This window comes from Budorcas taxicolor, chromosome 24 (assembly GCF_023091745.1).
Source record: "Budorcas taxicolor isolate Tak-1 chromosome 24, Takin1.1, whole genome shotgun sequence".
Lineage (NCBI taxonomy): Eukaryota > Metazoa > Chordata > Mammalia > Artiodactyla > Bovidae > Budorcas > Budorcas taxicolor.
In genome coordinates, this window is record NC_068933.1 from 1,855,072 (window position 1) to 1,869,580 (window position 14,509).

The following is a 14,509-nucleotide window of genomic DNA, read 5'->3' on the forward strand; positions in this document are numbered from 1 at the left end:
CACTCCACGGAGCCCGGCACCCAGGCTTTGGGTGCTGCTTTTAGGACCTTCACAGGGTTTTACTCTCACAACCCGTGTGCACATCTCGTGTGCACATCTCCCGCATGAAAGATCCTACAAGGTCTTTCCTCCCTTCAAAGTGAGCCTGAGTACAGCTGGAGGTCTTGGTGAGCGGAGCCAGGTTCATGGAGATTTTGTAGCTATTCCCGCTCTGTCCTGGCCACAGAGGGGAGCGGGTGTAGGGGGTTTGAGGAGTTAGATGAATTCTAGTCCTGGTGATGATTTACTACTCTTGCTGGCCTCAAGCGTTTCTGAAAGCACATATTTATTCCTTACGTCCTGTGGCAGACAGGAGTTTAATCTACAGGACAAATCAGTCTTTGGTGAAAGATGAAACTGTGGCTCCATCAGTGTGAGTTAAGCTGTGAGATCTTCATGTGAGATAGAAGCCCGCTCGGCACCAGTGTGCTCTGAAGGGTCTGGGTGTGTCCTCCTGAAAGATACAGCCGATTAGCAGTGTCCCTTTGATGCCTGTCTGTCTGTCCTGGGTAAAGTGGGCCTCCCAGTCTCACACAGCTGTCCAAGAGGTGTGTCGTTAGGGCAGAAGCTTGGACACTGACATTACTCGGCACAGGAGGGTGGGGTCCTGGCCTCCTGGACAGGGACCAGCAGGGACACTTTGTCAGTGTCCTGAGTGAGGGTGTTAGGGGCGAGGGGCAATTCCAGTTCAATTATAAATCACTAGGGGCTGGTGGTGCCATCAACAAGCCCCATACTCGTAGTTTGTACACAGGTCAAGGTGGGACTTCCGATCCTTCAGTCTTGTCAGGACAGTCTGCGGCATGCGCAGAGATCCATCACTGCTGTGACTGTTACTTCGTGGGATCCCTGCAGACAAGAAGGCTCCATTTCTGGGAGCCCGCTTAGCAGGCCTCTGCTGTCTCCAGCACAGACCGGCAGAGCCACTTGAATGGGCGAGTCTCCGGGAGTGAAGGGGAGCCAGGCAGCCAGGATCAGGGTGTGCGGAGCTGGCCTGCAGCCTGGACACCCACTGGGCAGGGATGTCGGGGGTCATCTGTGGGCTCATGGGAGGCAGCCCTCTGCAGAAGTAGTGGGCCCCTCACTTCTCCGCCCCTACAGACCAAGAAGCTGTCGACTGTGTGCTCTGGAATACAGACTATTTCACTCTGAATTTGCTATTTCAGAAGGCTTTACCTGGGTCTGAAATTCCCTCAGACATGGCAGCCTCGGGTGGAGACGAGTGGGTTTTGTGTAACCCCCTCGCGGAACGAGCGTGCGGAGGGGAACAAGCGGAGGGGAGCTCTCGGAACAAGCTCTCCTCCGAGAGGCGGGGTCTGGCCCCGCCCGTGGTAAGCGCTCCCCCTTCTTCGCTGCTCGAGCAGGTACCAGTCGATGGTGGCTGCCTACGGGGAGGCCAAGCGGGAGCGCTACCTGAGCGAGCTGGCCCAGCTGGAGGAGGATGTGCACGTGGCCCGCACCCACGCCCGGGACCAGCTGGACAGGCTGGCCCTGCAGCACGCGGGCAGACACGGCCTGCACCACGCGGTAGGCGCGCGCACTGGGGGCGTCCGGGGGCGGTGGGGTGCTCGCGCCCCCCAGCGCCCTGACCATGCCGCGCCCCGGACAGGTGGACGACAGGCTGGCCTGGGAGCGGCACTCGTTCGAGGAGCGAATAAGCCGGGCGCCCGAGATCCTGGTGCGGCTGCGCTCGCACACCGTCTGGGAGCGGATGTCAGTCAAGCTGTGCTTCACGGTGCAGGGGTTCCCCACCCCCGTGGTGCAGTGGTGAGTGGGCGCCCTCCGCGGGGGCCCGGCTGCTTCCCTCTGAAGGCTCTGCCGCCTTCTGCTTACCTGGGTGGATGGAGAAGGTCCGCGTGCGGGGAACCCGGCACCCGCTCCAGGGAACAACACACACCAGATCCACCGGGAAAGGCGGCCGTGAACGCGCCCGGGGGCCTGGGCAAGCGGTTTCATTTCACTGCAGTTGAGCCAACTGATTGTCCAGAGGACTGTTAGGTAAAACCCGGGAATCCCCTGGAGTTCCCCTGGTCAGGGCTCTGAGCTCTTGCTGTGGCAGCCTGGGGTTCCAGTCCGAGTCGAGGAACTAAGATCCTGCAAGCAGCACAATGCAGCCGGGAAAATACAATAAAGTAAAATAAAACCAGGTTCCCTGAAATGACCCGCGTTGACACCCACGGTTCTGCTTTTACTCCTGTGAGTGGAGACGCTAAACTCCAAGGCCCTGGAACCACAGGGCAGGGTTTCTGGAGCCTTGAGATACTGGCAGATGAAGTCTCTAAGCCCATCGACACTTGGTTTTGGTGTACATTGCTAAGCTGATGTATCTGTCCACTTCCTTCCCACTTGCTCATGCCGGGTCCCTGGGGCCTGTCTGGCCACAGCAGACGTTTTGCTCGTGTCCCAGGTTGGGTCTCTTGGCAGCAGAGGAGACAAGTGTCACCTGGCTCCTCTGGCTTCTTGATAGGCGGGCTAGGCAGACTGGGAGCAGCCTGCCCTTGGTCTTGGGGAGCCACGATCCTGCGGTCCTGGGGGACCGCTTGTCCAGCCTTCTCCCAGTGAGACCAGAGTGGCTGGGTCTCTCCACGTGAGTCCCGGTGACCCTGTGGCTTCCAGAGGCTGTACCAGGGCCTGACCAACCTAGGCTCCATTTTTTCTTGGAATGATGTATCCTGAGTGTCTAGCGAGTTCCAGGGGACCTTGGCCCATGCTCTGTTGCAGGTTGAAGGTTGCCCAGGTCGTCCGAGTCTAGTGAGAGCTGCCCCCTCTTAAACAGTTGAGGGGGGGTGCTGGACCTTTCTTGAAGATGCTCCCCTTGCCCATCCACCTGAGATGTGAGCGGTGACTCAGGCAGATGCAGGGAGATGATGCCTGTATGTGTGTGCACACATGTGCACGCACGCACATGTGTGTGTGAGTGTGGGGCCAGGCGGGGGCAGGGAAAACAAGCAAGGTCGGGACACAGGCCAAACTTCCACCTGCCTTCACACTCAGGTGCTTCCCTTGTTCAGGTATAAAGACGGCAGCTTGATCTGCCAGGCCGGGGAGCCGGGCAAGTACAGAATTGACAGCAAGTACGGCGTGCACACACTGGAGATCAACAGGTAAGCGCCCAGATGCCTGCCCAGGTGGTCAGGCCCCAAACACGGGAGCAGAGGCCAGCTCACTCCACGTTCCGCACGGCGCTCCTGGAGCTTCTGAGTTAACTATTGGCGGGAGACACAAGTGTCCCTCCGTCTCCCTGGTGGCAGCTGAGGGGTGTGGACCCGAGCTCTGCCCAGGCTTCTGCTTTGGACACAAAGGGATTAGGTGGTTCAGACGGTTTATCGAAGGACGACGGCAGCCAATCCAGGTGTGAGGCCACGGGGAAAGCTGAGATGCCCTCATGCCCGCCCACCAGCCGGGCTGAATCTTCTCCCAGGTTTGGGCCACAATCCCTAAGCTCCACTCTTCAAGGAAACGCGACTTTTTTTTTCTCACAACAAATTGGAAACATGTAATAAATACAGGTGGGCTTCCCAGGCGGTTCTGGTGGTAAAGAATCCACCTGCCAGTGCAGGAGACCTAACAGGCTCAGGTTCGGTCCCTGAGTTGGGAAGATCCCCTGGAGGAGCACAGGGTGGCCCGCCCCAGAGCTCTTGCTGGCGAATCCGTGGGCAGAGGAGCCCAGCGGGCTATGGTCCGTGGGGTCGCAAAGTCAGACACGACTGAAGTGACTAAGCATGCGCACATACGCAATAAGTACAGATACGTAAAAGATAATGACGTTCACCCCTGTTTCCAGTGACACTCACCCTCCGTGCATACTTCAATTTTTTTTTAACAAAAAGTGAAATTCTGCTCTTCATTTTCTTTCTGCTTTTCTGAATACATAGCTTTACAAAAAGATTATAACATTATGCAGGTTAATGAGGACAGGCTAACAGGCTGCAGTTAAGGTTAAACTCTGTGTTGAGTCATGACTTTGTTTCTCTGAAGTAAAGCTGAGGCTGCTTAGAACAGCTGGAGGCCCCACTGGCACTGTTGACTGAGAACCTACTGTGTGCCCCACACTGGGAGCTTGGGATAAAGCAACCAGAAGCTGGCTTCCTGACTTGGAGGTCTAGCACACGGAGCTGAGCCGTGCACGTCAGGAAAGGAGAATCAGGTCAGGGTGACCTGGGCACCCAGATCCACACATGCAGCCCGGCCCTGGGGCGGGTGTGAGCTGAAGGGGCACGTCTTTGGGGAGAAGCCGTCTAAGGGCCAGGCCTGCAGGTGATGGAAGAGGGACGGGGGCTCCCAGGAGGGGCACTGCCCTGGGGCTGCAGCAGGTGGCGGGCATTGCAGAGCAGGAGGGCAGAGACGACCACCCCCACCTGAAGCCATCCTGCTGGGACCGTGGCTGCTGTGGGGCACGGGGGGGAGGGCAGGTCTGACGGGTCCCCGAGAGTCACTGCTGCGAGTGGCAGGAGGGTGGGTGGGCAGTTTGGCCAGAACGTAGGGAAGATGGCAGCACGTGGGCAGGTGGGTGGGGGGCGAGGAAGGGTTTCGAGAGTGGAGCAGGAGGGTTTGTGGTGGAGCGGCCAGGCAGTCCCGTGTCCGCTGGGGTGTGGGCCGCTGAGGGATGGTGGAAGCCGGGCATCCATGCTCCTTCGAGTCCTAGAATTTCCGAAAGTGTCCACAGGCAGTGAGCCATACAGTTTATGAACAGGGAGAGGGGCCAGCCGCTGTTTAGAAGAGTGCTTTAATTTGAGGTGACTTTTCTCACCTGGGGTGCCCTGGGACTGCTTGGGGTGAGCTTGAGGGAGCAACTGCTTCATTTCAAAGCTGTATTTTAATCATTATTTTGAAAAGAGAAACAAATTCCCTTTCTCAAGTATGTATATGTTAGTTAATCAGTTGTGTCCGACTCTGTGTGACCCCCTGGACTGTAGCCCACCAGGCTCCTCTGTCCATGGGATTCTCCAGCAAGAATGCTGGAGTGGGTGGCCTTTCCCTCCTCCAGGGGATCTTCCTGACCCAGGGATGACACCTGGGTCTCCTGCATTGCAGGTGGATTCTTTATCATCTGAGCCCCTGGGGAAGCTCTTCTTAAGTATGAAAAGGTCCCACTCAGCCTCATGCGGCAACTTTTCATAGTGATTCGGGAATAAGAGAAGCTTTGAACCAGGGGAGCTAAATCAGTGAGGCCCCAGTATACCCGGGGATCCTCAGATAGACTTGGTGTTGGCGTCAGCTTGCAAGTAGCCAAGGAACTGTGGACAAGGACATTCCCAAGACTAACGTTTTTTGCAGTATTCTTACCCGTGTGGGGACATTCTTAGCAGCTGAAATGAGCATATTCTCCAGAAGAAGGGCCGGGAGGTCCCACCCACAACAGCTGCGCTCAGCTGTTCATTCCAAACTGCTGAGCTGCCACCATCTGATCCGCGCCCTGTAGGTGTGGGAGAATGTGCCTGCTCCTTGCCGCCCCGCCGGGAGCCAGCCCCGCCTTCTCTTACTCAGTGACATTTGCTCCTATGAATATTTTTTGGCTACTGCTGCCAGATTCTTGAAGTGCCGAAAAGGAAGCTTCGTCCCCTTCGGTACTGTTCGAATTAAAGCTGTAATTGACACGGTTTTACATGCTCATAAGACTTTCTCTTGGGACTCACAGGGTGAGTTCTGTTTCTTCAAAGAATTTTCATGCTGCTGCCGTCTTGGTTAAGGCGCTCAGAACATCATGTATTGTGTTTCAATCTGACCCCAACGTGCCCCACTCCTTGTAGGGCGACTCCAGGGCTGGCCTCTTCTCGCGCTTTATTTTTAGACTTTGATATTCAAATTCTACTTTGAGTGAAAATTTAAATCCCATGTCAACACCGCTTAGAGTTTGAGGACATGGGCCCCGATGACCCAGAAGAAATTCATGTCCTGCTTAAACGCTCATCTGCCCCTCTATTAAAATAGACAAGGGGCTTCCCTGGTGGTCCCGTGGCTGAGACCCCACACTCCCAGTGCTGCGAGCCTGGGCTCGATCCGTGGTCAGGAAAATAGATCCCAGGTGCCGCAACTAGGAGTTTGAATGCCACAACCAAAGATCACACGTGCTGCAGCTGAGACCTGGCGCAGCCAAGCGAATAAGTAAATATTCAAGTAAAACCAAATGGACCACGTCGGACTTCCTGGTGATCCAGTGGTTAAGACTCTGGCCTTCCACTGCAGGGGGCACGGCTTTGGTCTCTGGCTGCACAAGTTCCACGTGCCACTTGGAGTGACCCCCCTCAAAAAAAATTAAAATAGATAAGGTTTCTTGCCTGGGGTGGCTTTGGGAACACTTCAGATCGAGGCTTTGGGATGCAAAAGTGCCCCACGGACGTTTGAAACAACTGAGATGGAAGGAACCACTCCCCTCTGTGTGCCCTGGGATGTTGTCCAGATAGAAAGGAAGCTTCTCTCCCCGTTCATCACTTGTGTGTGGCTTCTGACAGTCTCGAATTAAGACTCTGGGCTTCCCCTGGTATGGCCTCGGGAAGGAGAGAGAGACTGGAGGCCCCTGGCTGTGGTCAGCCATGCGGGTCTCCAGGTGACCTGTGAACGAAATTTCCATTGGGGCGTGGTCCCCTCTGAACACTCCGTCCTGCATGCCCTGGCCCTGCTGTCTGCCCTTTCGCGCGGTGCTGCCGTGTACGAGGCTTCCTGCGGCCCACCCCTGCACCGGAGCCAACAAATACATATGGGCACCCCCGCACGCCCGTGTGCTTATTTATCATCTGTATACATTCCACTGTGTTTCATGGAGGTGAAATGTTTACAGAGACAAGTCTAAGAAGAAAGAGATGAAAGTAACCAGAGTTCCACCCTGCCCCGTGTGCTCCCTCAGCGGGCCTGCCTGCCCAGGGCCCTCTGCACTGAGTCAGCAGGTCTGGGCACTTGCAGGGGGCGTGGGCTTCTGTCCACATCACACGGTCTGTGGAGCCTCTGTACTGGATAGGTGCGTGCAAGTGGGTGCACAGGCCTTCTGCGCACCAGGACCCTGGGTCCCAGGCGCCCTCTCCCTGGCCCGGTCCCTCCTGCTAAGCGCCAAGTGCTGGCGGGTTACTTGACCTGCGTTGCCACTAATGCAATGGGGAGCTCTGCCCCGCGTCCTAATTCTGTGAATCAACCGAGGAAGAGCTCAGACTCCGGCAGGAGACGCTGTTGTCCAGGTGGGCTTGGCACCTGGGGCTGGACTGGAACCTCGTGGGGGTGGGCCAGGGTTCCTCTGAGTGTTCTGAAATACTCTTTCCTTTTGTCGGTAAAGAATCTGCCTGGAGTGCAGGAGACCCAGGTTCAATCCCTGGGTCGGGAAGATCCCCTGGAGAAGGAAATGACAACCCACGCCAGTATCCTGGCTTGGTAAATCTCATGGACAGAGGAGCCTGGCGGGCTGCAGTCCATGGGGGTCGCAAAGAGTCGGGCTCGACTGGCCGACTAACACTTACTTACTGTTGGAGCCACTGTGTACTTTTTGGTCAAAGAAACTATTTTCAGCCCCAGGTGGAATAGAACATGAATAAAGCTAAAGGACTTCTGAGGGACCGGTTTGTCTCTGGGTCACTGCGTGCTTGAAGCGTGTAAACGTGACACTGGAGTAAATGTTCTCCATGCTTCTGTCACTGTGCGTGTGACGCGCACGCTTGGAGAGGCGGCAGAAGGCAGAAAACTGCAGATTTCAGGATTTTGTGTGTGTTTACCTGGCTTCTTAGAGACTCTGCTTTCTCTTCATATTAATAGGGTAACAGGACTCTCTTGCCTGGCACTTGAGACTTTCATGCAAGATAGCTGATGAAAAATGACCAGCAGAGTGTGTATATGCTAAGTTGCTTCAGTCGTGTCCAACTCCTTGTGACCTCGTGGACTGTAGCTACCAGGTTGCTCTGCCCATGGGATTCTTTAGGCAAGAATGCTGGAGTGGGCTGCCGTGCCCTCCTCTAGGGCATCTTCCCAACCCAGAGATCGAACCTGTATCTCTGGTGTCTCCTGCACTGGCAGGTGGGTTCTTTACCACTGGCGCCACCTGGGAATCCCAACCAGCAGGGTCTGCATTTAGTGTAAGTGCTCACCTCCTCTCGACTCTGACGTTTCTGGGGGAAGCTGGTGGGAAGACAGTGCAAATCCAGAAAATAAGCTTCAACGTGTGTGAGATGGACATGGGGTGAGGAGCCCCTCCCCGATAAACTGGGGTCTGTGGTGCCCGGGTCACTGTCCTTCGCTGAGCACACGTCTCCGTGATTCTTCAGACCCCAAGGCCTCGGGCAGGTTCAGTTCAGGCACCCTGGTTACACCTGCCAGTGGGTGCTTTGGGGTCTACACAGGGGCCCCCTGGTGGGGAGGGAGTGGGGGTGATTCTCCCCGAGGCTGAGGCCCTTGGAGCTGCCCCATAACAAGACAAAACCACAGATGCAGCAGGTAGGGAAACAGAACCAGAGGGAACACAGGCTCCTCCTCGAGGCTGAAACTGGGGGTTTTAGGAAGGGCCAGTACATATTTTTCCCTGCAAAGCCAAGGCATAGTGTGTGTAATGAATACCTCATTCCGAGGACAAGCTGGCATTGTTCTTAAACAAATCGCTCACGGACGAGGGATCCAGGTCACCTGAGCTGCTCTCGAGGAAGGCTGTGCTTGCGTCCGGGGCTGAGCAGGGCGGTCCCAGGGCACTGTCAGGACCGCATCTGGCTCTTCCCCCAGGGCCGACTTTGACGACACCGCGACCTACTCGGCGGTGGCCACGAACGTGCATGGACAGGTGTCCACCAATGCGGCAGTGGTGGTGAGAAGTGAGTGTGCCCTCGGGGTGGGTGGGGGCTGCTCCTGCCTTCTCTCCCCTTCCTTGCCCGCCGTGACCACCCGGCTGTCTTGCAGGGTTCCGGGGTGATGAGGAGCCGTTCCATTCAGTGGGGCTCCCGATTGGATGTAAGTTGATTATTTTCCTGTTTGTGCAGAAAAATGTGTCCAAATATTTTCTAAGCATCAGATGTTTTCTAAAACCGTGTTCCAAATGGCCCTTTCTCCCGGTTGGGGTCCATGGGCTGACAGTTGCTGCAGGGACCCAGGGCTCAGGATGCTACGACTTGGTGAGCTGCACACGTCTTGGGGCTGGTGCAGGATTTAGACCCCTTATTCTTACACGGTGCTCAGAGCACTCACGCCCTGCACACTCTGATTCTCCCTCCTCCTTTGGCACAAATGTCCAGATGTGACTCCACGCTGGTTTTCTGGTTCTTCAGAGGTGGCTGAGTCCATGCAGACATCGTAATGAACGTCACACATGGGCTTGCACATCAGACTCTTCCTTCCCCCAGTGCCGGAGGCTGGAGGTCCCAGGTCGAGGTGCCCACCGAGTGGGTGAGGCATGCTGCATCCTCCCTGAGAGGAGACAGAGGGCTCTGGTCTCATCCTCTTCTTACAAGGGCACGGATCCCGTCCAGGGTCCCACCCTCATGACCTCATCACCCACAGACCCCCAGTATCGTCACACAGGAGCTCCCCAACACGAGACCTGGGGGACACAGGCGTTCTGTCCACTGCTGTCTGTTAGAGGCAGAGGGCACAGGGGGGGTGGGGGACCCGCTCTGCCTGCTGGCCTGGCCGTGACCGTGCCCGCTGCTCTGTGCAGTGCCCCTGTCGTCCGTGATCCCGTACACGCACTTTGACGTTCAGTTCATTGAGAAATTCGGAGTCACCTTCCGGCGGGAGGGCGAGACCCTGACTCTCAAGTGCACACTGCTGGTGACGCCAGACCTGAAGCGCGTGCAGCCCAGGGCCGAGTGGTACCGAGACGGTGAGTGGCCGTGGGCTCCTCCTGGGCCTCGCGGGTGGACGTGAGCTCTGAACCTGGCGCTGACGTGGCGCTGTCTCCGCCTCCGTGACGGGGGCAGAGCAGGCGAGCCTGGGCAGAGCCTGGGCCTGCCGTGACCTTGACCTTCCCCAAAATGCGGTTCATGGGCCCGGAAGAGATGAGGCATCAGGGCTGTTCTCAGTCCACAGAGAGGGTCTCCTGTGATTAGGGGGAGAGAGTGAGGGGTCTGTTTCCGTATGTTTTTCCTTGGCTACAGCAGTTGTGAACAGTCACTAGACCTGACTGTGTGTCTGACTCTTCTGAGGCTGATGACCCATTTCATTTCATCAGGACTTTTGGAGGGACTCTGGTCAACCCCTTATGGGTGGGTAGCTGAGGCAAGGAACTGCTGACCTCCCCTCCCTGCCTCTGGGAGCCGGCAGGACGGGGAGTGGGACCCAGGCAGCCTGGCCCCGGTCTCCAAGGCCCCAGGACCCTGCCCCATGCTGCCGCCAGCATGGGCGGCCCTGTGCAGCTCTGTGTGTGCGTATGCAAGTTTGCATATATGTATGTGCAAGCTTGTGTGTGTGTGTATGTATGTGACTACGTCTGAGCTCCTGTGTATGTGTGTATGTGCAAGCTCACCCGTGTGTATGTGTGTGACTATATGTGAGCTCTTACGTGTGTGTGAGCTCCCGTGTGTGTATGTCTGTGTGAGTGAGCTCCTGTGTGTGTATGTGTGTGAGAGCTCCTGTGTGCGTGTGTGTATATGAGCAGAGTGTGTGACTATGTGTGAGCCCTTATGTGTGTGAGTGAGCTCCCGTGTGTGTCTGTGTGTGAGAGAGCTCCTGTGTGCATGTGTGTGTGTATGAGCAGTGTGTGACTATGTGTGAGCTCTTATGTGTGTGAGTGAGCTCCCGTGTGTGTCTGTGTGTGAGAGAGCTCCTGTGTGCGTGTGTGTGTGTGAGCAGACTGCAGGGGGAACCTTCTTCACCTCTGGCGGCTGCTCGTTTCCTACGGATTCGGTCACAGAACCTCCTGCTTTTATTGGTCCAGGACCTGACACAATGCGAAATACCACAAAGGATCCTATGCCATTCCTGTCCATAAGGTAGTTTATAACTTAGCTGGGAAAATACACAAGATGGTAAATCGAGGTGTCTGTGAAATATAAGGAGTATCCCAGAAAAGCCTGTGACAATTTGCCAAATGCCTGGTACTGTCAAATGTAGCCAGGAAACCAGGCTCGTGGTGATGACGGAGAGCTTGATGGAAAAAAGCTGCTGACAGACAAGGCGGCCCTGGGGGGCGTGGGCAGAGGACCTGCCGCTGACCTTGAGGCCACTGCGAGGGTGCTTTAGGTTTGAGGGTGTTGACAGCGGTGATCTTGGTTGGAAAAGGACGGTGTGTCTTATCTTCACAGCCCAGGAGGGCGAGGGGAGGGGAGAGACATGCTTTGTGGTGGCAGAGGAGATTAATCTATGCTTTGTAGTTCTGAGTTAGGATTTCAGGTCTCAGGTAAATCCTAAGGTTCTAATTTACCCTTTCTGGAGAGAAGTAACAGGGACGTGAGGAAGGGTCTCCTGATATTTCCAGAGGATGTTGGCCTGGATGCTAGAAAGAGTTCCCGTGCCTAGGTTGTAAGTTCCGGGATCCGCAGACCACGTGGTGTCACAGTCTTGGCTGATTAGGGCAGAGCAGGCAGGCCCGCTCTGCACTTTCTGGTTGTGGATCGTTAAGGAGTCAGCAGGTGAAAAATAATAGATAATTTCTCATTATTTTATCCTGTGTCTCCTTGATGCCCAGTGTCGATTATTTTTTAATCATTTACATTTCTTCTCCTGAAATTTGCCTTTTTAGTTCTGTACCCTTTAGGCTGTGGTTTGTTGGCACGTTATTATTACTGTCTAAGGAATACCGTGGGGGCCTCGTGGTACGTTTCCAAGGCTCAGGAGGGCCGTGTGGGACCGTCCTACCTTCCACACGCCGCCAGCCGCGCTCTACTCCACCCTGGGCCGGGCCCCGCGCACCGCTCATCCTGCCGTGCGCACTGTCTTCCGCTTGCCCTGCGTGAACATTGTCCTCCCCTCGCCCTGCCGTGCGCCCTGTCCTCCCCTCACCCTGTGTGAACACTGTCCTCCCCTCGCCCTGCCGTGAGCTCTGTCCTCCTCTTGCCCTGCCGTGCTCCCTGTCCTCCCCTCGCCCTGTGTGAACACTGTCCTCCCCTCGCCCTGCCGTGAGCTCTGTCCTCCCCTCGCCCTGCCGTGCTCCCTGTCCTCCCCTCGCCGTGTGTGAACACTGTCCTCCCCTCGCCCTGCCGTGCTCCCTGTCCTCCCCTCGCCCTGTGTGAACACTGTCCTCCCCTCGCCCTGCCGTGAGCTCTGTCCTCCCCTCGCCCTGCCGTGCACGCGGTCGCGTGCTGTCCTCCGCACGTCCTGGTATGCACACTGTCCTCCGGACGCACCTGGGCCCTGCGTGTCCCTGAGGCCCGTCTCCTTGCCCGTCTTGCAGACGTGCTGCTGAAAGAGTCCAAGTGGACCAAGATGTTCTTCGGAGAAGGCCAGGCCTCGCTCTCCTTCAGCCACCTCAACAAGGATGACGAGGGGCTCTACACCCTGAGGATCGTGTCCAGGGGGGGAATCACTGACCACAGTGCCTTCCTGTTTGTCCGAGGTGCGCGGGCTCCCGGGGGCGGGGAGCAGCGTGATACTCGGTATGAGTGGCACTGGGGCGGAGGCAGGGCTCGCTGCCTGGGCGCCGATGAGCCGCTGGAATCCAGGGGATGAGTCCTGGGGTGAGCACCTGTGGTTCAGGGCCACTCCGGGCCGGGGTCTGGGGGGCGGAGGCCAGTTCCAGGCACCTCCTCACTTCCCCTCTGCCACCCCTGAGGCTCGTGACAGCTGAGGATGTTCGCAGGAGGAACCAGCCTCAGCACAGGGCAGCCGCATCCTGGAGCGTTCACACAGGGCACACCGTATTGTTTCCTTTCATCCTCACAGCAGCTTGCAGGAGGGCCTCGCCCACCCAGGTGTGGAAGGCAGGACAGAGCTCAGGACACCGCATGCAGTGGGTGAGGCTGTGTATAAAAGAGCCTTTACCTTTAGACACAAGCTTAATGTGTGCATTTACATGTCATATACACGTGCCTATCCTAGAGGCTTATAGGTATACATTCATGTGTGCATGAAGTATAGGTCATATATACATATTTTACATACATTTACATGTAAAATGGATAAAGGGATATACAAAATGGATAAAATTGTATATATAATGTGCATTATATGTATACACACATATATATGTACTGTGTATATATGTATACACACACATATGTTCATATACCATATGTAATCTAAACTTTGTAACAGTTTTGTAAGGAATAGTCTTCCATTTTGTGTGGCAGGCAGAGGCCTGGGCCCTTCTCCAGGGAGGGGGCCCTGGGTGTCTAAGCTGGGGAGGGTCCCCTGTGCTGTGTTAGGGGCCTTGCTCCCCGCACTGAGCCCTCACCCTGCATGGCCTCTGGGTGCACAAGGACCTCAGGCACAGAGCCCCACCTGTCCAAGGCACAACTGACCACCCTCACCCAGGACACCCACACGCTCTATTCTGGGTGGCCAGCAGCCACTCTCCTAACTGGGTCCCCCTGCTCCGTGGCCCTGGAGGCTCAGCCCACCGCCCCCCCACCCCCCATCCTGAGCTCCTGTCTCCTGCACCTTTATGCTCACTTGGGCTCCAGGTTCTGTGTGCCCGGAGTAACCCTCTCCTTACATTATGTTTCCAAACCAGATCAGTTAGATCCACGCATGAAGGAAGGGCTGTACCATCAGAGAATATTTTAGCTTAAAACAAATGCAAAACAAGTGCAGACACCCACCCTCCCCACCCCCTCAAGACAGTGAGGCTTGGGTTTCAGACACTTCCAGAGCTTTGCCATTTTTATGAGGATGCCATTACAATGTCCCTTGCATCCTCTGGGCAGACCTTCCAGCAAGATGCTTCACCTCATCAAAGTGCGATACGTACAGTGGAGCTGCGACTTCTGGCTTGTGCAGCAGTGCCAGCAGAAAGAAGAGTGTGCATCCCGCGGGGGCAGGGCTGGGGGCTGACTGTTCTGATGACTCTCGGAGGAGTTTGAATGTGAGAGAGAATATTTGGCTGAGTGTCAAGAAATCCTTAAATTTCCATGTGCTGAGGAGACAGAACAAGAAACTGTATACACCTGACACTGTTAGGAGGTCCAGTGGCCACAGGTCCCAAGTAAATATGCACGCCGCACCAGGAGATTAAATGCTCAGGGTATTAATACTGCTAAACAGCTCTGTTGGCCTTCTGAGCTGCTGTAATTAACATTTGGAAACAAACGCAATTGCACTGTGGTCATAACCGGCCGAGGAAGGGACACAGGAGTACAGACTCAGATGTGGTCACAACTCACAGGAAAAAATATAAATCTTCAGATCTTGTGAGGACTCTGAAACTCACTTAGACTCTGTCTAAGGTCCTGTGTCCCCAGTGTTCAAAATGCCTCCTGATAATAGTAATATTTCATCAGTCAGTTTTTGACGACCTGACATTGTGTGACAACAGGCCATCAGGAGAAGGGGAACTTCAATTTTGGAGTCAGTTATGGTAAATCATAGACTGAATGTGTGATGGATGACAGAATATTTTGAGTTTAAAAATCAC

The 14,509-nt window shown here is 55.7% G+C and overlaps 1 protein-coding gene across 1 annotated transcript in view; it reads left to right on the plus strand.

The window, feature by feature from the left end:
* MYOM2 (myomesin 2) overlaps window positions 1–14,509 on the plus strand; it is a 65,052-nt gene that overhangs the window by 8,282 nt on the left and 42,261 nt on the right. The window contains exons 4-10 of the mRNA XM_052661439.1: window positions 1,404–1,566; window positions 1,649–1,806; window positions 3,051–3,143; window positions 8,731–8,819; window positions 8,905–8,955; window positions 9,659–9,823; window positions 12,332–12,493. Coding sequence (XP_052517399.1) covers window positions 1,404–1,566; window positions 1,649–1,806; window positions 3,051–3,143; window positions 8,731–8,819; window positions 8,905–8,955; window positions 9,659–9,823; window positions 12,332–12,493 — 881 coding nt within the window. The remainder of the gene's footprint in view (window positions 1–1,403; window positions 1,567–1,648; window positions 1,807–3,050; window positions 3,144–8,730; window positions 8,820–8,904; window positions 8,956–9,658; window positions 9,824–12,331; window positions 12,494–14,509) is intronic.